This window comes from Aotus nancymaae, unplaced genomic scaffold (genome assembly GCF_030222135.1).
Source record: "Aotus nancymaae isolate 86718 unplaced genomic scaffold, 86718_ANA_hifiasm-v0.15.2.pri h1tg000057l, whole genome shotgun sequence".
Lineage (NCBI taxonomy): Eukaryota > Metazoa > Chordata > Mammalia > Primates > Aotidae > Aotus > Aotus nancymaae.
The window spans coordinates 70,160,523-70,182,617 of NW_026988471.1; the positions used below are offsets into that span (position 1 = coordinate 70,160,523).

Genomic DNA, 22,095 nt, shown 5'->3' on the forward strand with positions numbered 1-22,095 from the left:
TTGTCCTTCAGGCTGGAGTGCAATGGCTTCACTTGGTGCAATGGCTTGGCTTGGCTGGCTTTTTTGCTCTTGTCCTTCAGGCTGGAGTGCAATGGCTTGCCTTCGCTGGATTTTTGGTCTTGTCCTTCAGGCTTGAGTGCAATGTCTTGGCTTGGCTGGCTTTTTTCCTCTTGTCCTTCAGGGTGAAGTGTAACGACTTGGCTTGGCTGGGTTTTTTGCTCTTGTCCCTCTGGCTAGAGTGCAATGGCTTGGCTTGGCTGGGTTTTTTGCTCTTGTCCTTCAGGCTGGAGTGCAATGACTTGGCATGGCTGTTTTTTTGCCATTTTCCTTCAGGCTGGGTTGCCATGGCATGACGTGGCTTGGCTTGGCTTTTCTGCTCTTGTCCTTCAGGCTGCAGTGCAATGGCTTGGCATGGTGCTGTTACTTGGAGTGACTGGCTGTTTTCCTCTTGTCCTTAAGGCTGGAGTGCAATGGCTTGTCTTGGCTGGATTTTCCACTCATGTCCTTCAGGCTGGAGTGCAATGGCTTCGCTTGGTGCAATGGCTTGGCTTGTCTGGCTTTTTTGCACTTGTCCTTCAGGCTGGAGTGAAATGGCTTGGCTTGGCTGTCTTTTTTGCGATTGTCCTTCAGGCTGGAGTGCAATGGCTTGTCTTTGTAAAATGGCTTGTCTTGGCTGGCTTTTTTGCTCTTGTCCTTCATGCTGGAGTGCAATGGCTTGGCTTGGCTGGCTCTTTTGCTCTTGTCCTTCAGGCTGGAGTGCAATGACTTGGCATGGCTGCTTTTTGCTCTTTTCGTTCAGGCTGGATTGCAATGGCGTGACTTGGCTTGACTTGACTTTTTTCCTCTTGTCCTTCAGGCTGGAGTGCAATGGCTTGGCTGGCTTCGCTTGGCTTTTTTGCTCTTGTTCTTCAGGCTGGAGTGAAATGGCTTGGCTTGGCTCCCTTTTTTGCTCTTATCCTTCAGGCTGGAGTGCAATGACATGGCTTGACTGCTTTTTCTCTTGTCGTTCAGGCTGGAGTGCAATGAATTGGCTTGGCTGGCTTTTTTGCTCTTGTCTTTCAGGCTGGAGTCCAATGGCTTGGCTTGGTGCAACCGCCTGGCATGGCTGGCTTTTTCGCTCTTGTCCTTCAGACTGGAGTGCAATGGCTTGGCTGGGTTGTCTTGGATTTTTTGCTCTTGTCCTTCAGCCTGGAGTGCAATGGCTTGGCTGGGTTGTCTTGGATTTTTTGCTCTTGTCCTTTAGCCTGGAGTGCAATGGCTTGGCTTGGCTGGCTTTTTTGCTCTTGTCCGTCAGGCTGGCGTGCAATGGATTCGCTTGGTGCAATGGCTTGCCTTGGCTGCCTTGTTCCTTCTTGTCCTTCAGGCTGGAGTGCAATGGCTTGGCTTCGCTGGCTTTTTTGCTCTTGTCCTTCAACATGGAGTGCAATGGCTTGGCTTCGTCCAGTGGCTTGCCTTCGCTGGATTTTTGGTCTTGTCCTTCAGGCTGGAGTGCAATGTCTTGGCTTGGCTGCTTTTTGGCCCTTGTCCTTCAGGCCGGAGTGCAATGGCTTGGCTTGACTGGCTTTTTTGCTCTTGTCCTTCAGGGTGGAGTGCAATGGCGTGGCTTGGCTGGCTTTTTTGGTCTTGTCGTTCAGGCTAGAGTGCAATGGCTTGGATTGGCTGGGTTTTTTGCTGTTGTCTTTCAGGCTGGAGTCCAGTGGCTTGGCTTGGTGCCACAGCTTGTCGTGGCTGGCTTATTTTGCTCTTCTCCTTCAGCTTGGAGTGCAATGGCTTGGCTTGGCTGGCTTTTTGCTCTTGTCATTCAGGTTGGAGTGCAATGGCTTGGCTGGTTTGGCTTGGCTTTTTTCCTCTTGTCCTTCAGGCTGGAGTGCAATGTCTTGCCTTGGCTGACGTTGTTGCTCTTGTCCTTCAGGCTGGAGTACAATGGCTTGGCATGGTGCTGTGGCTTGGCGTGACTGGCTGTTTTCCTCTTGTCCTTAAGGCTGGAGTGCAATGGCTTGGCCTGGCTGGCTTTTTCGCTCTTGTCCTTCAGGCTGGAGTGCAATGGCTTCGCTTGGTGCAATGGCTTGGCTTGGCTGGCTTTTTTGCACTTGTCCTTCGAACTGGAGTGCAATGGCTTGGCTTGGCTGGCTTTATTGCTCTTGTCCTCCATTCTGGAGTTCAATGGTTTGGCTTGGCTGTCTTTTTTGCTATTGTCCTTCTGGCTGGAGTGCAATGGCTTGTCTTTGTAAAATGCCTTGTCTTGGCTGGCTTTTTTGCTCTTGTCCTTCAGGCTGGAGTGCAATGGCTTGTCTTGGCTGGCTGTTTTGCTCTTGTCCTTCAGGCTGGAGTGCAATGACTTGGCATGGCTGGTGTTTTGCTCTTTTCCTTCAGGCTGGATTGCAATGGCGTGGCTTGGCTTGACTTGGCTTTTTTTCCTCTTGTCCTTCAGGCTGGAGTGCAATGACTTGGCTGTCTTGGCTTGGCTTTTTTGCTCTTGTCCTTCAGGCTGGAGTGAAATGGCTTGGCTTGGCTGCATTTTTTGCTGTTATCCTTCAGGCTCGAGTGCAAGGGCTTGGCTTGGCTGACTTTTTCGCTCTTGTCCTTCAGTCTGGAGTGCAATGGCTTGGCTTGGCTGGTTTTTTGCTCTCCTCCTTCAAGCTGGAGTGCAATGGCTTGGCTTGGCTGGCTTTTTTGCTCTTGTCTTTCAGGCTGGAGTCCAATGGCTTGGCTTGGTGCAACCGCCTGGCATGGCTGGCTTTTTCGCTCTTGTCCTTCAGACTGCAGTGCAATGGCTTGGCTTGGCTTGGCTTGGCTTTTTTGCTCTTGTCCTTCAGGCTGGAGTACAATGGCTTGGCTGGCTTCTCTTGGATTTTTTGCTCTTGTCGTTTAGGCTGGAGTGCAATGGCTTGGCTTGGCTGGCTCTTTTGCTCTTGTCCTTCAGAGTGGGGTGCAACGGCTTCGCTTCGCTGGCTTTTTTGCTCTTGTCCTTCATGCTGGAGTGCAATGGCTTGGCTTGGCTGGCTTTTTTGCTCTTGTCCTTCAAGCTGGCGTGCAATGGGTTCGCTTGGTGCAATGGCTTGCCTTGGCTGCCTTTTTCCTTCTTGTCCTTGAGGCTGGAGTGCAGTGGCTTGGCTTTGCTGGCTTTTTTGCTCTTGTCCTTCACACTGGAGTCCAATGGCTTGGCTTGGTTCAATGGGTTGCCTTGGCTGGATTTTTGGTCTTGTCCTTCAGGCTGTAGTGCAATGTCTTGGCTTGCCTGGGTTTTTTGCTCTTGTCCTTCAGGCTGGAATGCAGTGCGATGGCTTGGCTTGGCTTGGCTTGGCTTGGCTTGGCTTTTTTCCTCTTGTCCTTCAGGCTGGAGTGCAATGGCTTGGCTCGCTGGCTTTTTTCCTCTTGTCCTTCAGGGTGGAGTGCAATGACTTGGCTTGGCTGGCTTTTTTGCTCTTGTCCTTCAGGCTGGAGTGCAATGGCTTGGCTTGGCTGGCTTTTTCACTCTTGTCCTTCAGGCTGGAGTGCAATGGCTTCACTTGGTGCAATGGCTTGGCTTGGCTGGCTTTTTTGCTCTTGTCCTTCAGGCTGGAGTGCAATGGCTTGCCTTCGCTGGATTTTTGGTCTTGTCCTTCAGGCTTGAGTGCAATGTCTTGGCTTGGCTGGCTTTTTTCCTCTTGTCCTTCAGGGTGAAGTGTAACGACTTGGCTTGGCTGGGTTTTTTGCTCTTGTCCCTCTGGCTAGAGTGCAATGGCTTGGCTTGGCTGGGTTTTTTGCTCTTGTCCTTCAGGCTGGAGTGCAATGACTTGGCATGGCTGTTTTTTTGCCATTTTCCTTCAGGCTGGGTTGCCATGGCATGACGTGGCTTGGCTTGGCTTTTCTGCTCTTGTCCTTCAGGCTGCAGTGCAATGGCTTGGCATGGTGCTGTTACTTGGAGTGACTGGCTGTTTTCCTCTTGTCCTTAAGGCTGGAGTGCAATGGCTTGTCTTGGCTGGATTTTCCACTCATGTCCTTCAGGCTGGAGTGCAATGGCTTCGCTTGGTGCAATGGCTTGGCTTGTCTGGCTTTTTTGCACTTGTCCTTCAGGCTGGAGTGAAATGGCTTGGCTTGGCTGTCTTTTTTGCGATTGTCCTTCAGGCTGGAGTGCAATGGCTTGTCTTTGTAAAATGGCTTGTCTTGGCTGGCTTTTTTGCTCTTGTCCTTCATGCTGGAGTGCAATGGCTTGGCTTGGCTGGCTCTTTTGCTCTTGTCCTTCAGGCTGGAGTGCAATGACTTGGCATGGCTGCTTTTTGCTCTTTTCGTTCAGGCTGGATTGCAATGGCGTGACTTGGCTTGACTTGACTTTTTTCCTCTTGTCCTTCAGGCTGGAGTGCAATGGCTTGGCTGGCTTCGCTTGGCTTTTTTGCTCTTGTTCTTCAGGCTGGAGTGAAATGGCTTGGCTTGGCTCCCTTTTTTGCTCTTATCCTTCAGGCTGGAGTGCAATGACATGGCTTGACTGCTTTTTCTCTTGTCGTTCAGGCTGGAGTGCAATGAATTGGCTTGGCTGGCTTTTTTGCTCTTGTCTTTCAGGCTGGAGTCCAATGGCTTGGCTTGGTGCAACCGCCTGGCATGGCTGGCTTTTTCGCTCTTGTCCTTCAGACTGGAGTGCAATGGCTTGGCTGGGTTGTCTTGGATTTTTTGCTCTTGTCCTTCAGGCTGGAGTGCAATGGCTTGGCTGGGTTGTCTTGGATTTTTTGCTCTTGTCCTTTAGCCTGGAGTGCAATGGCTTGGCTTGGCTGGCTTTTTTGCTCTTGTCCGTCAGGCTGGCGTGCAATGGATTCGCTTGGTGCAATGGCTTGCCTTGGCTGCCTTGTTCCTTCTTGTCCTTCAGGCTGGAGTGCAATGGCTTGGCTTCGCTGGCTTTTTTGCTCTTGTCCTTCAACATGGAGTGCAATGGCTTGGCTTCGTCCAGTGGCTTGCCTTCGCTGGATTTTTGGTCTTGTCCTTCAGGCTGGAGTGCAATGTCTTGGCTTGGCTGCTTTTTGGCCCTTGTCCTTCAGGCCGGAGTGCAATGGCTTGGCTTGACTGGCTTTTTTGCTCTTGTCCTTCAGGGTGGAGTGCAATGGCGTGGCTTGGCTGGCTTTTTTGGTCTTGTCGTTCAGGCTAGAGTGCAATGGCTTGGATTGGCTGGGTTTTTTGCTGTTGTCTTTCAGGCTGGAGTCCAGTGGCTTGGCTTGGTGCCACAGCTTGTCGTGGCTGGCTTATTTTGCTCTTCTCCTTCAGCTTGGAGTGCAATGGCTTGGCTTGGCTGGCTTTTTGCTCTTGTCATTCAGGTTGGAGTGCAATGGCTTGGCTGGTTTGGCTTGGCTTTTTTCCTCTTGTCCTTCAGGCTGGAGTGCAATGTCTTGCCTTGGCTGACTTTGTTGCTCTTGTCCTTCAGGCTGGAGTACAATGGCTTGGCATGGTGCTGTGGCTTGGCGTGACTGGCTGTTTTCCTCTTGTCCTTAAGGCTGGAGTGCAATGGCTTGGCCTGGCTGGCTTTTTCGCTCTTGTCCTTCAGGCTGGAGTGCAATGGCTTCGCTTGGTGCAATGGCTTGGCTTGGCTGGCTTTTTTGCACTTGTCCTTCGAACTGGAGTGCAATGGCTTGGCTTGGCTGGCTTTATTGCTCTTGTCCTCCATTCTGGAGTTCAATGGCTTGGCTTGGCTGTCTTTTTTGCTATTGTCCTTCTGGCTGGAGTGCAATGGCTTGTCTTTGTAAAATGCCTTGTCTTGGCTGGCTTTTTTGCTCTTGTCCTTCAGGCTGGAGTGCAATGGCTTGTCTTGGCTGGCTGTTTTGCTCTTGTCCTTCAGGCTGGAGTGCAATGACTTGGCATGGCTGGTGTTTTGCTCTTTTCCTTCAGGCTGGATTGCAATGGCGTGGCTTGGCTTGACTTGGCTTTTTTTCCTCTTGTCCTTCAGGCTGGAGTGCAATGACTTGGCTGTCTTGGCTTGGCTTTTTTGCTCTTGTCCTTCAGGCTGGAGTGAAATGGCTTGGCTTGGCTGCATTTTTTGCTGTTATCCTTCAGGCTCGAGTGCAAGGGCTTGGCTTGGCTTGCCTTGCCATGGCTTGGCTTGACTTGCCATAGCTTGACTTGGCTTGACTTGCAAGGGCTTGGCGTGGCTTGGCTTGACATGGCTTGGCTGGCTTTTTTGCTCTTATTCTTCAGGATGGAGAGCAACGGCTTGGCTTAGCTGGGTGTTTGGTTATTGTGCTTCAGACTAGAGTGCAATGGCTTGGCTTGACTGGCTTTCTGCTCTTGTCCTTCAGGCTGGAGTGCAACGGCTTGGGGTGGCTGGCATTTTCGCTATTGTCCTTCAGGCTGGATTGCAATGGCTTGGCTTAGCTGACATTTTTGCTGTTGTGCTTCAGGCTAGAGTGCAATGGTTTGGCTTGGCTGGCTTTCTTCCTCTTGTCCATCACGCTGGAGTGCAATGGCTTGGCGTGACTGGCTTTTGGCTCTTGTCCTTCAGGCTACAGTGCAATGGCTTGGTATGGCTGGATTTTTTTGCGCTTGTCCTTCAAGCTAGAGTGCAATGTCTTAGATTGGCTGGCGTTTTTGCTCTTGTCCTTCGGGCTGGAGTGCAATGGCTTGTCTTGGCTGGCTTTTTCGGTCTTGTCCTTCGGGCTGCAGTGCAATGGCTTGGCTTGGTGCAATGGCTTCGCGTCGCTGGCTTTTTTGCTCTTGTCCTTCAGGCTGGAGTGCAATGGCTTGGGTAGGCTGGCGTTTTTGCTCTTGTCCTTCAGGCTGGAGTGCAATGACTTGGCTTGGCTGGCTTTTTGGCTCTTGTCCTTCAGGCTGGAGTACAATGGCTTTTTTTGGCTGGCTGTTTTGATCTTGTCCTTCAGGCTTCAGTGCCATGGCTTGGCTTGGCTGTCTTTTTTGCTCTTGTCTTTCAGTCTGCAGTGCAATTGCTTGGCTGGCTTGGCTTAGCTTTTATGCTCTTGTCCTTCAGTCTGGATTGCAATGGCTTGGCTTGGCTGGCTATTTTCCTCTTGGCCTTCAGGCTGGAGTGAAATGGCTTGGCTTGGCTGGCTTTTTTGCTATTGTCCTTCAGGCTGGAGTTCAATGGCTTGGCTTGGCTGGCTTTTTTGATCTTCTGCTTCAGGCTGGAGCTCAATGGCTTGGCTTGGCTGGCGTTTTAGCTCTTGTCCTTCAGGCTGGAGTGCAATGTCTTGGCTTGGCGGGCGTTTTTGCTCTTGTGTTTCAGGCTGGAGTGCAATTGCTTGGCTTGGTGCAATGCCTTGGCTTGGCTGGCTTTTTCGCTCTTGCTCTTCAGGCTGGAGTGCAATGGCTTGGCTTGGCTGGATTTTTTGCTCCTGTGCTTCAGGCTAGAGTGCAATGACTTGGCTTGGCTGGCTTTTTCGCTCCAGTCTATCAGGTTGGAGTGCAATGGATTGGCTTGGCTTCCTTTTTTCTCTTGTCCTTTAGGCTGGAGTGCAATGGCTTGGCTTGGCTGGTTTTTCGCTCTTGTCCTTCAGGCTAAAGTTCAATGGCTTTACTTAGATGGCTTTTTTCCTCTTGTCCTTCAGGCTGGAGTGCAATGGCTTGGGTTGGCTGGTTTTTTGCTCTTGTCCTTTAGGCTGGAGTGCAATGGCTTGGGTAGCTTGGCTTGGCTTTCTTGCCCTTGTCCTTCAGGCTGGATTGCAATGGCTCGGCTTGGCTTGGCTGCCTTTTTTACTCTTGTCTTTCAGGCTGGATTGCAATGGCTTGGCTTGGTGCAATGGCTTGGCGTGGCTGGTTTTCAGTTCTTGTCCTTCAGGCTGGAGTGCAATGGCTTGGCTTGGCTGGCTATTTTCCTCTTGGCCTTCAGGCTGGAGTGCAATGGCTTGGCTTGGCTGGCTTTTTGGCTCTTGTCCTTCAGGCTGGAGTGCAATGGCTTCGCTTGGCTGGCTCTTTTGCTCTTGTCCTTCAGGCTGGAGTGCTATAGCTTGGCTTGGCTGGCTCTTTTCCTCTTGACTTTCAGGTAGGAGTGCAATGTCTTGGCTTGGCTGGTTTTTTGCTCTTGTCCTTCAGGCTGGAGTGCAATGGCTTTTGTTTTCTGGCTTTTTTGTTCTTGTCCCTCATTCTAGAGTGCCATGGCTTGACTTCGCTGGTTTTATCTCTTGTCCTTCAGGCTGCTGTGCAGTGACTTGACTTGGCTGGCTTTTTTGCTCTTGTCCTTGCGGCTGGAGTACAATGGCTTCGCTTGACTGGCTTTTTAGCTAATGTGTTTCAGGCTGGAGTGCAACGGCTTGGCTTGGCTGGCTTTATTGCTCTTGTCCTTCAGGCTGGAGCGCAATGGCTTCGCTTCGCTGGCTTTTTTGTTCTTGTCCTTCAGGCTGGAGTGCAACGGACTGCCTTGGCGAGGATTGGCTTTTTTGCTCTTGTCCTTCAGGCTGGAGTGCAATGGCTTTTGTTTTCTGGCCTTTTTGCTCTTGTCCCTCATTCGAGAGTGCCATGGCTTGGCTTGGCTGATATTTTCTCTTTTCCTTCAGGCTGGTGTGCGGTGGCTGGGCTTGGCTGGCTTTTTGGCTCTTGTCCTTGAGGCTGGGGTACAATGGCTTGGCTTGGCTGACTTTTTTGCTGTTGTCCTTCAGTCTGGAGTGCGATGACTTGGCTTGTCTGGCTTTATTGCTCTTGTCCTTCAGGCTGGAGTGCAATGGCTTGGCTTCGCTGGCTTTTTTGCTCTTGTCCTTCAGGCTGCAGTGCAATGGCTTGGCTTGGCTTGCTTTTTCGCTGTTGTGCTTCAGGCTGGAGTGCAATGGCTTAGCTTTGTGCAATGGCTTGGCTTGGCTGGCTTCTTTGGTCTTGTCCTTTAGGCTGGACTGCAATGGCTTGGCTTGGTGCAATGGCTTGGCTTGGCTGGCTTTTTTGGTGTTGTCCTTCAGCCTGGAGTGCAATGGCTTGGCTTGGTACCATGGTTTCGCTTGGCCTGCTTGTTTGCTCTTGTCCTTCAGGCTGGAGTGCAATGGACTGACTTGGCGTGGATTGGCTTTTTTGCTCTTGTCCTTCAGGCTGGAGTGCAATGGCTTTTGTTTTCTGGCTTTTTTGCTCTTGTCCCTCATTCGAGAGTGCCATGGCTTGGCTTGGCTGGTTTTTTTTCTTTTCCTTCAGGCTTGTGGTCAGTGGCTGGGCTTGGCTGGCTTTTTGGCTCTTGTCCTTGTGGCTGGAGTACAATGGCTTGGCTTGGCTGACTTTTGTGCTGCTGTCCTTCAGTCTGGAGTGCGATGGCTTGGCTTGTCTGGCTTTATTGCTCTTGTCCTTCAGGCTGGAGTGCAATGGCTTGGCTTCGCTGGCTTTTTTGTTCTTGTCCTTCAGGCTGGAGTGCAATGGCTTGGCTCGGCTGGGGTTTTGCTATTTTCCTTCAGGCTGGAGTGCAATGACTTGGCTTGGCTGGCTTTTTTACTCTTGTCCCTCAGGCTGGAGTGCAATGGATTGGCTTGGTGCAATCACTTGGCTTGGCTGGCTTTTTTTGCTCTTGTCCTTCAGTCTGGAGTCCAATGACTTGGCTTGGCTGTCATTTTTGCTCTTGTCCTTCAGGCTGGAGTGCAATGGTTTGCCTGGGAGCAATGTATTGGCTTGGCTGGCTTTTTTGCTCTTCTCCTTCAGGCTGAAGTGCAATGGCTTCGCTTGGGTAGCTTTTTTGTTCTTGTCCTTCAAGGTGGAGTGCAATGGCTTGGCTTGGCTGGCTCTTTTGCTCTTGACTTTCAGGCAGGAATGCAATGATTTGGCTGCCTGGCTTTTTTGCTCTTCTCCTTCAGGCTGGAGTGCAATCGCTTGGATTGGTGCAATGGCTTGGCTTGGTTCGCTCCTTCACTCTTGTCCTTCAGGCTGAAGTGCAATGGCTGGACTTGGCTGGCTTTTTTAACCTTGTGCTTCAGGCTAGAGTGCAGTGACCTGGCTTGGCTGCCTTTTTTGGTCTTGTTCTTCAGGCTGGAGTGCAATGGCTAGGCTTTGTGCAATGGCTTTGCTAGGTTGGCTTTTTTGCTCTTTTCCTTCAGGCTGGAGTGCAATGGCTTCACTTGGCTGGCTTTTTTGCTGTAGTCCTTCAGGCTGGAGTGCAGTGTCTAGGCATGGTGCAGTGGCTTGGCTTGGCTGCCTTTTTTGCTCCTGTCCTTCAGGTTGGACTGCAATGTTGTGGCTTGGCTTCGAATGGCGTTTTTGCTCTTGTCCTTCAGCCTGGAGTGTAGTGTCTTGGCTGGGTTGGCTTGGATTTTATACTCTTGTCCTTCACGCTGGAGTGCAATGGCTTGGCTTGCCTGGCATTTTTGCTCTTGTCCTTTAGGCTGAAGTGCAGTGCCTTGGCTTGGCTGGCTTTTTGGCTCTTGTCCTTGCAGCTGGAGTACAATGGCTTGGCTTCGCTGACTTTTTTGCTGTTGTCCTTCAGTCTGGAGTGCGATGGCTTGGCTTGACTGGCTTTATTGCTCTTGTCCTTCAGGCTGGAGTGCAATGGCTTGGCTTCGCTGGCTTTTTTGTTCCTGTCCATCAGGCTGGAGTGCATTGGCTTGTCTCGGCTGGGTTTTTTGCTCTTGTCCTTCAGGCTGGAGTGCAATGGCTTGGCTTGCATGGCGTTTTTGCTCTTGTCCTTCAGGCTGGAGCGCAATGGATTGGCTTGGTGCAATGGATTGGCCTGGCTGGCTTTTTTGCTCTTGTCCTCCAGTCTGGAGTGCAATGGCTTGGCTTGGCTGTCTTTTTTGCTATTGTCCTTCAGGCTGGAATGCAATGGCTTGGCTTGGTGCAATGGCATGTCTAGGTACAATGGCTTGGCTTGGCTGGCTTTTTTGCTCTTGTCCTTCAGACTGCAGTGCAATGGCTTGGCTTGGATGGCTTTTTTGCTCTTGTCCTTCAGGCTGGAGTGCAATGACTTGGCATGGCTGATTTTTTGCTCTTTTCCTTCAGGCTGGATTGCCATGGCATGGCGTGGCTTGGCTTGGCTTTTTTCCTCTTGTCCTTCAGTCTGGATTGCAATGGCTTGGCTGGCTTGGCTTGGCTTTTCTGCTCTTGTCCTTCAGGCTGCAGTGCAATGGCTTGGCATGGTGCTGTTACTTGGAGTGACTGGGTGTTTTCCTCTTGTCCTTAAGGCTGGAGTGCAATGGCTTGGCTTGGCTGGATTTTTCACTCATGTCCTTCAGGCTGGAGTGCAATGGCTTCGCTTGGTGCAATGGCTTCGCTTGGCTGGCTTTTTTGCACTTGTCCTTCAGGCTGGAGTGCACTGGCTTGGCTTGGCTGTCTTTTTTGCTATTGTCCTTCATGCTGGGGTGCAATGGCTTGTCTTTGTAAAATGGCTTGTCTTGGCTGGCTTTTTTGCTCTTGTCCTTCAGGCTGGAGTGCAATGACTTGGCATGGCTGGTGTTTTGCTCTTTTCCTTCAGGCTGGATTGCAATGGCGTGGCTTGGCTTGACTTGGCTTTTTTCCTCTTGTCCTTCAGGCTGGAGTGCAATGGCTTGGCCGGCTTGGCTTGGCTTTTTTGCTCTTGTCCTTCAGGCTGGAGTGAAATGGCTTGGCTTGGCTCCCTTTTTTGCTCTTATCCTTCAGGCTGGAGTGCAATGACTTGGCTTGGCTGCCTTTTTTCTCTTGTCGTTCAGGCTGCAGTGCAATGGCTTGGCTTGGATGGCTTTTTTGCTCTTGTCCTTCAGACTGGAGTGCAATGGCTTGACTGGCTTTGCTTGGCTTTTTTGCTCTTGTCCTTTAGGCTGTGCGAAGGTCCGTGGAGGCGGCGATCCCCGAAGACATGTCTGAAAGTAGAAACTGTAACTTCATCCACAACTCGCTGCTGAGGAACCGCCTACAGATTAGCGAGGACTGTTCAATCTGGCAGCGGAGGAACCATCCCTTGCGGCACTTGTGGGGCGACGGCTTCTCGTGTGCCGAATATGACATTAAACGACGGCATCTGAAAAAGATCCACAGAGCTGCCGTCTATGGTCAACTAGAGAAACTAGACACCATTCTAATAACAGAAAATTGTCTTGATAAGAAAGACAAGAAGAACAGGTAAGGGGGCTGGGAGCTGGGGCTGCGGGAGGAGGCCTTCGGATGTGGGCCAAGTGCCCCTTCCAGGCTGAGGGCTGCGGGGTGGATGGTCTGGGGCTCGGGGTATGGATTTGGGGGAGAGGGGGTGCCTGACATGGGTGGGAATGAGTGGAGTGGGACCTGGGGAGTGGGGGTAAATTGAGTGGTGGGGTGGGGAGTGAGTTGGGGAATGGGAGTGGGGAGTAGGGGATGAGATGGGGGGTTGAATGGACTTAGATGGATGGAATGAAGGCTTGGGGGTAGGGGCAAGGACGGTGTGGGGTGGGGAGATGGGGTGAGGGTTCATTGGGGTAGAGGACTGGAGCTGGGGGTGAAGGGTGGGGGTGGATGGGTTGGGGGACAGGGATGTAGGGGTGAGGGTGGGGGCGAGTCCTCTCACCAAAGGGGCTGGACTTTCTTCCCTGGCCGGCTCAGCTGCACCTGGGATGTGGAAACCTCGGCAGGGGTGAGCACCCAGGCTCAAAGACTGTGTATATGTATAATCAAGAAAAAATTGGTTTGATTATACGTATACACAGTCTATGGTGTTTGTAAGCCAAATATGTGTACAAAATATAACATTTTTTCTTTTCTGGCAGGTATATTGTGATTTTTTCTTGTTATGATGTATAAATGATGAACATGTATAAAACTTCTAGTAAATTTTTTTTATTAAGGAAATTATCCTTGGGAAGAGAAGAAATATAAATCTTGCACAGAACAAGATAATTCTCACTTTCTATTTTATTTTATTTTTATTTATTTGTTTATTTACTTACTTTGAGGTGGAGTCTTGCCCTGTCACCTAGCCTGGAGTGCAGTGGCATGATCTCAGCTCACTACAACCTCCACCTCCCAGGTTCAAGCAATTTTCCCAGCTCTGCCTCCTGAGTAGCTGGGATTATAGGTGTACACCACCATGCCTGGCTAATTTTTGTATATTTTAGCAGAGACGGGGTTTCACCATGTTGGCCAGGCTGGTCTCAAACTCCTGACCTCAAGTGATTCCCCCCGCCTTGGCCTCCCAGAGGGCTGGGATTACAGGGGTGAGCCATCGTGCCTGGCCTCATTTTTATTTTTGTTTATTGGTATCTTTTGTGAACTTTTAGCCTCTTCAGAGGTAGAGAGATTATTTTTATTTGTGCTCATTTATTATGCATAGATTTTAGTATATAAATGTTTTTATTATAGTTTTATTACATATATGCAAACAATTTTAAGTTCATTTACCAGTGTCCTCATGAAAATGAAAATGAGCAAATATAAATGATTATTACTATTCCATAACCACTGCTTTAATTTATAGTTTTCTTTCATAATAAACTCCCCAACTGTATGTGTGCATTCTTTCAATCCAGTTATTCATCAAACATAATCTGATACCTATTGTGTAGCAGACACATTCCACTGTCTCTCAGGACTGTTCAACTTCACGTTGAACAACTTCATGTTGAACAACTTCATGTTTACCTTCCCAGCCTGAGCAAGCTGAGAGATTTAAAATGGAAGTATTAGGACTGAATCCCAGCTGAATCTTTTATTCCTTTTTTTTTTTTTTTTTTGAAAGAAAAGCACTTCTGAAGTTAGAAAATAGTAAAAGGTAACTAACTGCCTTTTCAAAAACTGTGACAGTCTTAACTATTAATCATTGCAAATACCTAATTTACATAACAGTCTATAAATCTAAGTATTGAAAAAAATGAGCCATACCTATTCATTTGAATCCTGAGTTTTCTTTGGGTTAATTTTTTTTGTAAATTGAAGTAAGAATTACTTCGTTTTAAGAATTTGTTGTTTTGATTACATATCTAAGGTGTGTTAATTTGTTGTTTTCATTTTGGTCTTCTTTTTCCATAGTACTTTATTTAGGTGCTAATTACATGAGTAGAACTGCCTGTTCTATGTACTGTATCCCATTTAATGTAAGGCACTATGGATTGGGTGATACCACATTACTTTATATATCATTAAGAGAATGTTTAAAATGTTGCCAGTTATAATTGTAATAAATAATGAATTGTAAATGGTATTCCAGTTTCAGGAGATGTTAATATATAAGAGAATAGTAGCTTATATAAGAGAATAATGAGAACATGAACATCTGAAAATGATTGAAATGCAGTGATACTTCTAATCTTTAATACGTACCTCAATGTAGTTATGATTGTATCATCTTACCTAAATAAAATGTCTTTGTAAGTAGTAATGTCTAAAAATTATTGAGCTGTCGTTTGTGTGAGGAACTGTTCTAAATGCCATACATAGATTCTCATGTAAGCATCACAGTGTTGTTCTGTGGGATAACTACTATTCTCTTATATATTTTCTTGATGAGGAAATTGAAGCAAAGAAAGGCTAAATTTTAGCTAAAATAAAGTAAAATTTATTAAAAAGAGCTTAAAGTAAAATTCAGGCCGCCAATTAAACTGAATCCAAAGGCCAAGCTTTTTGTGTTAAATAGCCTGCTCTTTTATTAATAGGGTGAGCATTAAGGGCTAACAAAGACTATACTTTCTTTACAAGAAAATTAAATATTTTTTTTGAAGACAGAGAAATAGCATGCAAATTAAGTTCTGGGATACATGTGCAGGACATGCAGGCTTGTTACATAGGTATACACATGCAATGGTGGTTGGCTGCATCCATCACCCTGTCAATTACATGTTTTAAAAAGTCCTTTCATTCTCACAGGACTGCTCTACATTTGGCCTGTGCCACTGGCCAATATGAAGTGGTAAAACTCCTGGTGACCAACAATTGCCAGCTTAACCTTCTCGACAGTGAATGCAGGACACCTCTGATCAAGGTATATAGAAGCCAACTCTGAGCATGAGATGGATTTGGTTTAAGTACATAGAATAAAATGAATTTGTCTCATTGTAATACCACTATATAACTAGTTGGTAAACCCTGTGGAGTGTTTAGTTTGATTTTCCAGTATTTACAATCTTTTTCTTGGTCTAATATTGACAGGCTATACAACTTAAGCAGGTGTTTTGTGCAACTATTCTGCTGGAAAAAGGCGCCAATCCAAATATTACAGATTACTATGGCAGGACTGCTCTACACTACGCTGTGTACAATGAAGATACAGACATGATAGAAAGACTACTTTCACATGGTACAGATATTGAAAGAAGCAGCAAGGTATAGATCAACCAATGTTATTTTCAAACTACCTGAAATGCATTTATTTTAGCATATAAGGGTCATTTTTTCATATTTGGAATCTCAAATATTCCTTGAATGAAAATGTTTTTAAATGCCTTAACTGTGTAAGATTTTACTTTAAATATTGGAACTTTTAAAGAAGCATTACAGGGTACAGCTTTCTTTCATGCACTTATGGTAAATAATTATAACAAAAAATGAATTGCAATAAATTTGTAATTCATGGTAACTGAATTTGGGAAAGGTAATAGTTAAGTTTTTTTCCACTAAATTACTCTTTTTTTCTGATTAGTGTAAAGTGACACAGGAAAGTAAAATTTGCCCTTGTAAATATGCTTTATTTTAAATTTCAAAGAAAATTAAAGCATTTCACAATAAATGTAAATCTTGCTGCTGTTGACAAGTAAGGTATGTGAAGGTGATTTCATTTGAAAGTGCACTTTGGGGGGCCAAGGTGGGCAGATCACGAGGTCAGGAGTTCGAGACCAGCCTGACCAACGTGGTGAAACCCCATCTCTACTAAAAATACAAAAATTAGCTGGGCGTGGTGGTGCATGCCTGTAATCCCAGCTACTCAGGAGGCTGAGGCAGGAGAATCACTTGAACCCAGGAGGCAGAGGTTATAATGAGCCAAGATAACGCTACTGCACTCCAGCCTGGGTGACAGAGCAAGACTCCGTCTCAAAAAAAAAAAAAAAAGTGATTCCCCTGTGGAAAGGCAGCTTAAGAGGGAAAAATGAAAAGGAGAGCAATCAGAAATACACAAGCTAATTTGGAAATTAGGTGATGAGGGAAAATACTGAGAAGAGGTTTTTTGTGTTGTTTTCAATTTATATGTTTAGACCAGTTTCTTACTTTGGGAAAGAGTTTGTAAGTTGTAAAATTGCCTATGGATCAATTTTGGTAGGACTCTGAGGAAACCAGATTGGCAGTGAATAGTGGGGATGAAGTGGGACACAGTTCAGCAAAGAGAAGAACACATAAATAATGGACATTATTCAATTCTGGCAGAAACAGCCACCTAGATAAGCATCTAAACTGTACTCTCAAGTTCAGAATGTCTTTATGGGCAGGTGAGAGATAAGGAGCTTATATATAGTAAAATCAAGTTGGATTTTGAGTTTACTATTCTCTTCTCTATCCCTACCCAGGAAAAGTAAATGGAGTTTTCAGTGAATGGCTCTATCTTTTGCTTTTTACTCTTTTTGGCCAAATCCCAAATGATAAAGGGGATTTGCTATGTGGATGAGAGATGAGACTGAAGTGATTATCAACTGCACTAGTTCGAAGCTAGAATTGTGCATGAGAGTAACCTGAGGAAATTAAAAGCAAATCTATAAGTCTAGAATATCCCCTGAAGATTTTAATATAGCAAATCTAATATAGCCTGGACATGTATGTTTTAAAATATTTCCTTGAAGCTGGGCATGGAAGTACATCTAGCTAGAGCAACAGAATAAGAACCTGGCTCTAACAACAAAAACAACAAGTTTCTTGAGATACTGATACACTACTAGTTAAGAACCACTGTATAGATAAGTATAATATAAATTCCCCTATCTCAAAAACTTAAGAAATCTCCAGAAGAGTTGGAGTTTGATAGGTGCTGCTTCCTTTAAATCTTTCCTTCCCAATAATATTAGCCTAACTTTTATCTGTCTCTACCTCTGTGGTTGGGAGGTTAAAAGGACTATTATTTGCAGTATCTATCAGCTTAAGACTAACATCTTTTCTTTGCCACCATCACTTATTCACTGCCATTCAGAGGGTTGTTAGAAATTTGCTATTGAGTAGTCTTTTAATAAGTAGAGACTGACTCAGGATTCTGAGTCTCTTTGTTATCATTCTGGTGATTAGGTCAATACATCATTATTAAAAGCAGGGTTCTCTCAATTACAATAGTAATAAATTCTAAACCTTTTTTTAAAGCTGAAGCTCTATTATGGACTGTTTCAGTATGTCAAGTACATAGAACAATGCATAATCAGGATAGCAGTTTTAAACACTGAAAACCATGAAGTTAGTAAGAATATGGAGAGGTATCCTTTTAATGATTTAGTTTCAGTAGTCCTATAAACTAATTATCCATTTGGTGAACAGTCTGGGTTTTTTTGTTTTTGTGGTAGAAGGAGTCTCACTCTGTCTCGCCCAGGCTGGAGTGCAAGTGGCATGATCTCAGCTCACTGCACCCTCTGCTTCCCCAGGTTCAAGCAGTTCTCTGCCTCAGCCTCCCAAGTAGCTGGGATTTTAGGCATCCACCACCATGCCTGGCTAATTTTTGTATTTTTAGTAGAGATGGGGTTTCACTGTGTTGCCCAGGCTGGTCTCGAACTCCTGATCTCATGATCCACCCGCCTTGGCCTCTCAAAGTGCTGGGATTATAGGCGTGAGCCATCACAGCTGGCTAATCTGGGAAAAGTAAACATAAATTATAGATGAATGAATGTTGTAAAAGTGCTTGAAGTGGGTACTATGACTCTTAATAATAATTTTTATTGCATTTTTGAGCCTGTTTTAGAAAAAAAAAATCTGAAACAAAAGAAAAGAAGTATTTTGCATGAAAATACTTGCTTTATGCACAACCGCTTAGAGACATATCCATAGCAAATATAAAAATACAAGATCTATAGTCTAAATGTGGCCCATAGATGTGTTTGGTTTGCCTCTATAAATTGTGTCAACATGTAAGGTTTGGGAGACTGTACACAGATCTGGATTCCAGGCTTCTTTTAAAGGATCTAGTCTGGTGTCCCTTGAGCCCATCTCACTGTTAAGGATGCTGTCCAGAGGTTGCCCCTTTCTATGAGGCATGTGGTCTTCATTTTGCTACTGTGCCTACTTAGGTACTTCACTTCCTCGGGTCATCTCCCTTGCCTCTGTAAGGATGATTTTACAAGCCCTGTTTTATAGTATATTTTAGTAAATATTTCAAGGTTTTCAAGATATTTTATATTTATTCAAATATGTAGTCTATATTTTATATAAATCCTTTAGTAATGGGGTTGAACTTTTGAATTTAGACAGTGTTTTATAAACTATTTTTCTTTATATATACTATAAAGAATCATCTTCCCATTAGAATGCAGGTAAGCTTTTTCAGGTTTATCAGTTGGTATAGTTGCATAGGTTATGCATATTGCCAACAATATTATATCTTTCTCTTCAGCATTGTCTCCTAAAAATGCAGGTAATTTAGTGGCTTTTATTATGCTATAAATAATTCATATAGGTAATTATTAGAGCTTTAATTGATTAGCCATTGTATTTTTATTTCTGATTTATATTTTATCTAAAATAAAAATATTTTAAGTAACAATATGAAAACTAGAATACAAATAAATTTTAAAATGAGTTATGTACCGGGATCCTAAGATTATAATTACATAATTATTTGCACCAGGGTCCTAATATTGTAGTTGAGAATAACATTTCATATAGAGCTTTCTCACAGCTAAGATAAAAATGCTACTAGAGAAAACCCATGGACTATTTAATAATAAGGAGTGAAAGTTTATTTGAAGCCTATCTCCTTTAATTCAGAGCCCAGTTCTCTGAATTAAAAAGAGATAGGCTTCAAATGAACTGTCAATCATGTCAGAATCTCAGATGACAATATCAGGTGCTCCCCAGGAGATTCTGACACCGTTGATAGAAACAAGCAAATGTGTATCACCCAGAGGAAACCTCCACCTTTACTGGTAAGCTCTCACAACTGTATCCCTGAAACTCTAATTCCTCAAATGTTAATGTTCTACATGAAAAGTATTGACAAATAGGGATTAGGTGAAGTTCAAAAGATTTCTCAAATACTAGTTACACACTGCACAGTTTTGTAACATTTTTCAAACTTGGGTGATCATGGAGTCTTTCGTTTGGAGTCTTTCTTCAACTTCTGGTAAAGTAAATATTCTTTGGAATATATTAATAGTTTAAGAAACACTGCTCATAGATAATAATTTAGATCATTAATAAAAATACCTGAAACATTTATTACTGTGTCTTAGGGTTTGAGGACATAGAGAAAAAAATACAGCTCTTGCTCTGAAGAAGCTCTTGGTTCAGGTGGGAATCAATAAAATCCTTACAAAATACCATGCTAAATGCGGTGACAGAAGCAAAGATTCCTGGAACTGGTAGATGTTTGAAATGAGTTTTGGAGATGACCAGAGTTCTTACAGTGAGGCAGAGAAGAGTTGTTTCCAGGGGAAGGAGCAGCACATAGAAAAGCACCGAGGAGTGAAAAGAAAGAGACACCTCTTATGTTATTTCAATTGTATATATTTAAACTCATAGGATCTTGTATAAGGTTTTCAATTCAGTTGATAAATATGTGATTTTGTGAATTATAAATTGTTGCTGTTGTTTTACAGGAAGAACCTCCACCACTTTTACTTGCTGTGAGTCAAGGAAAACTGAAGATGGTGGAATTTTTATTAAAGAAAAATGCAAATATAAATGCACTTGATTCTCTTAAAAGGTACAGACCTTAGTTCTTGTTGCATTGTTTTAAAACCTGAGTGTCATTTTAGAGTGACGGCAGTCACTCAAGTCAGAAATAGTACATTAATAAGAAGACTAACTTTTAATTATTGGGATATAGTGAGAAATATCAACACAGATTGTAATTTAGGTAGAAAAACAATTATTTGGATGAATAACATAAAGAAGAGTGTTGGTAGGATTTGTCTCTATATATAGACATACACATAGAAGGCTTCTATATATAGAAGTCTCTGTATATTGACAGATGTTTGTTATTTGTGATATGATGTGTTATTTATAATGTAATAATGTGATGTTTTTGATTGTATGATTTTATGTTAGCTAAAGGAGTTTCATGTTTTTCATTTCTACTGTGTTTTGATGTTTTTAATTGATATGGGGAGAGGGAGAAAAGATAGCTTTAAATGAGTAAAACTTTAATGAAGACAAGCTTTAGGTTCACACAGGACTGGGTTTAATCCCAAGCTTTCCCACTTGCTAGATGTGTGACCTTGGGAATATTACTTATCACCAAGTATGTTTTCTTATGTGAAAAGAAGGATAATATATTCTTCAAGGGTGATTGTGTATAAGTCATTATATATATATAACGTTAGAATGTCCAGCTAACACAGCAAGGTGCTGGTGTTTTGGAAACAATGGCTAAGCATGTAAGTATGTGCTCATATATGTGTGTGTGTGTGTGTGTGTGTGTGTGTATGGTTACACACAACCACCCTTAAAGGATATATTATCTTCCACATATATATGTGACATTTAATTAAATGCCTAGCACATGCTTATCAGTGTCATGAACTGAAGCTAAGGCTTTATTGTTTTAAGCCTACAGATAGCTCTTATCTGACCCCTTAGTTGATTTTGCATTATAATATCTCAGACTAGGGAAGAAATGAATAATTCTTCACTTAAAATTGCCTACTTTACATAGGTGGCCAGAGCACAGTTTCTTGCCCATCAAAGGACTTTAAGTCAACAACTTTAACTGTGTCATACCACAGTGGGACAAGAGGCTTCCTTTTTGTTCATCGCTTTTAACCTTTGTGATAATTTACAAAGATAAACCCTTGAGCACCCAAGATGCTTGTTTATTAGTACATGTAATTGTGTTAATTCTACATGGACAAGCAAGATATTAAGTTAATAAAGTATATACATTTAGCTTTTAAAAACATTATTAAAGTTCTTAATTATCTCTCTGTTATTTTAGATCAGCCCTCACACTTGCTGTTCGTCTTGAAAAAAGAGATATAGTCATTCTTCTTCTGCAGCACAATATTGATGTGTTTTCTCAAGATGTATATGGGGAGACCGCAGAAAATTATGCTGCTGCTACTAAAAATGAAATGTAAGTCTTTACATAAAAAGGCTAGTGAACACTAAATTGAAGTTTAAAATAATTGTAACAATTGCATCTTATGTATCAGGTGAGATTTCATAGTTTGGTTCAGGTAGTTTTCAAGTGGCAAATTTTTAAGTTTTCAAGAGTTATGGAACTTCATCAGCCAGAAATCAAAAAAAATAAGTAGCAGTAGGTACAGGATTCTTGATATTGAAACTTTTAAGACTTTTCTCATTAGGGATTCCAATGTTCTTTTTATTTCAAGTATAACCCCTATGCATAGGATAAAGTAGTTTCACATCTTTGATTTTTCTAATTAGTTATTTGGATCTTGAAATGTCCAGTTTATCAAAAAAATCTTGTGCTGTTTACTGGGGACCATCTACTATAGCCTGATCCTTGAATTTTTCAAGAACCTAAGGGGTTCCCTAAGTTCAAGGAAGACAAATAGTTTCTATAAGTCAGAAAGGGAGGGGGAAAGGACATGTTAATCATTGTTTTGTTTTCATTGATTCTGTTGCTGCTTTCTTGCCATTGAAAGTGCTCCTACAGTCTGGTAATGATTAACCTTTGCCACCCAGGTTGCCCCGATGCCCTTTCTGTTTGAGATCGCTTAATCTTCACAGTGATCCATTAAAAAACTTCAAAGTTACAACTGTTTTTTAGTTCACATGCATATACTTATATGTTCAGCCATTGTTTCCAAAACACCAGAACCTTGCTCTGTTAGCTGGAATTCTAACTTTATGAATACACATAGTGAGTAAATTGACACTTTCACCCACACTCAAAACCTGATGTAGAGCCCACATTTTAAGCTGGACTTCAAGACCTTCGTGGTGAGTTATTTTTTGAGTCCCTTGGTTTTTTTGTTGTTTTCCTTTTCTCTTTAAAGCAAATATTAGTTGGGATAGTTCTAAACTGTCAGAGATATTCAAATAATGTTGTAGAAAGAAATTACAGGTTTTTTTATTGCTACCAGATATGTACCCTGAGACTTTTAAAATAAACAGTGTAAGAGTTTTTCTCAGGTAGTGGAAGCTTCTATGCCATCCTTCCTTAGAGCAGTAGGCATCAACTTGTGGTTGGCCCCTCAAGTG

General features: G+C 44.1%; 1 protein-coding gene across 2 annotated transcripts in view; it reads left to right on the forward strand.

The window, feature by feature from the left end:
- The first annotated feature begins 14,987 nt into the window (after positions 1 to 14,987).
- LOC110568267 (ankyrin repeat domain-containing protein 36C-like) overlaps positions 14,988 to 22,095 on the forward strand; it is a 48,655-nt gene continuing 41,547 nt past the window's right edge. For both annotated transcript variants that reach the window (XM_064364216.1, XM_064364217.1), the window contains exons 1-3: positions 14,988 to 15,129; positions 19,524 to 19,630; positions 20,864 to 21,001. In XM_064364216.1, coding sequence (XP_064220286.1) covers positions 15,079 to 15,129; positions 19,524 to 19,630; positions 20,864 to 21,001 — 296 coding nt within the window. In that variant the 5' untranslated portion in view covers positions 14,988 to 15,078. The remainder of the gene's footprint in view (positions 15,130 to 19,523; positions 19,631 to 20,863; positions 21,002 to 22,095) is intronic.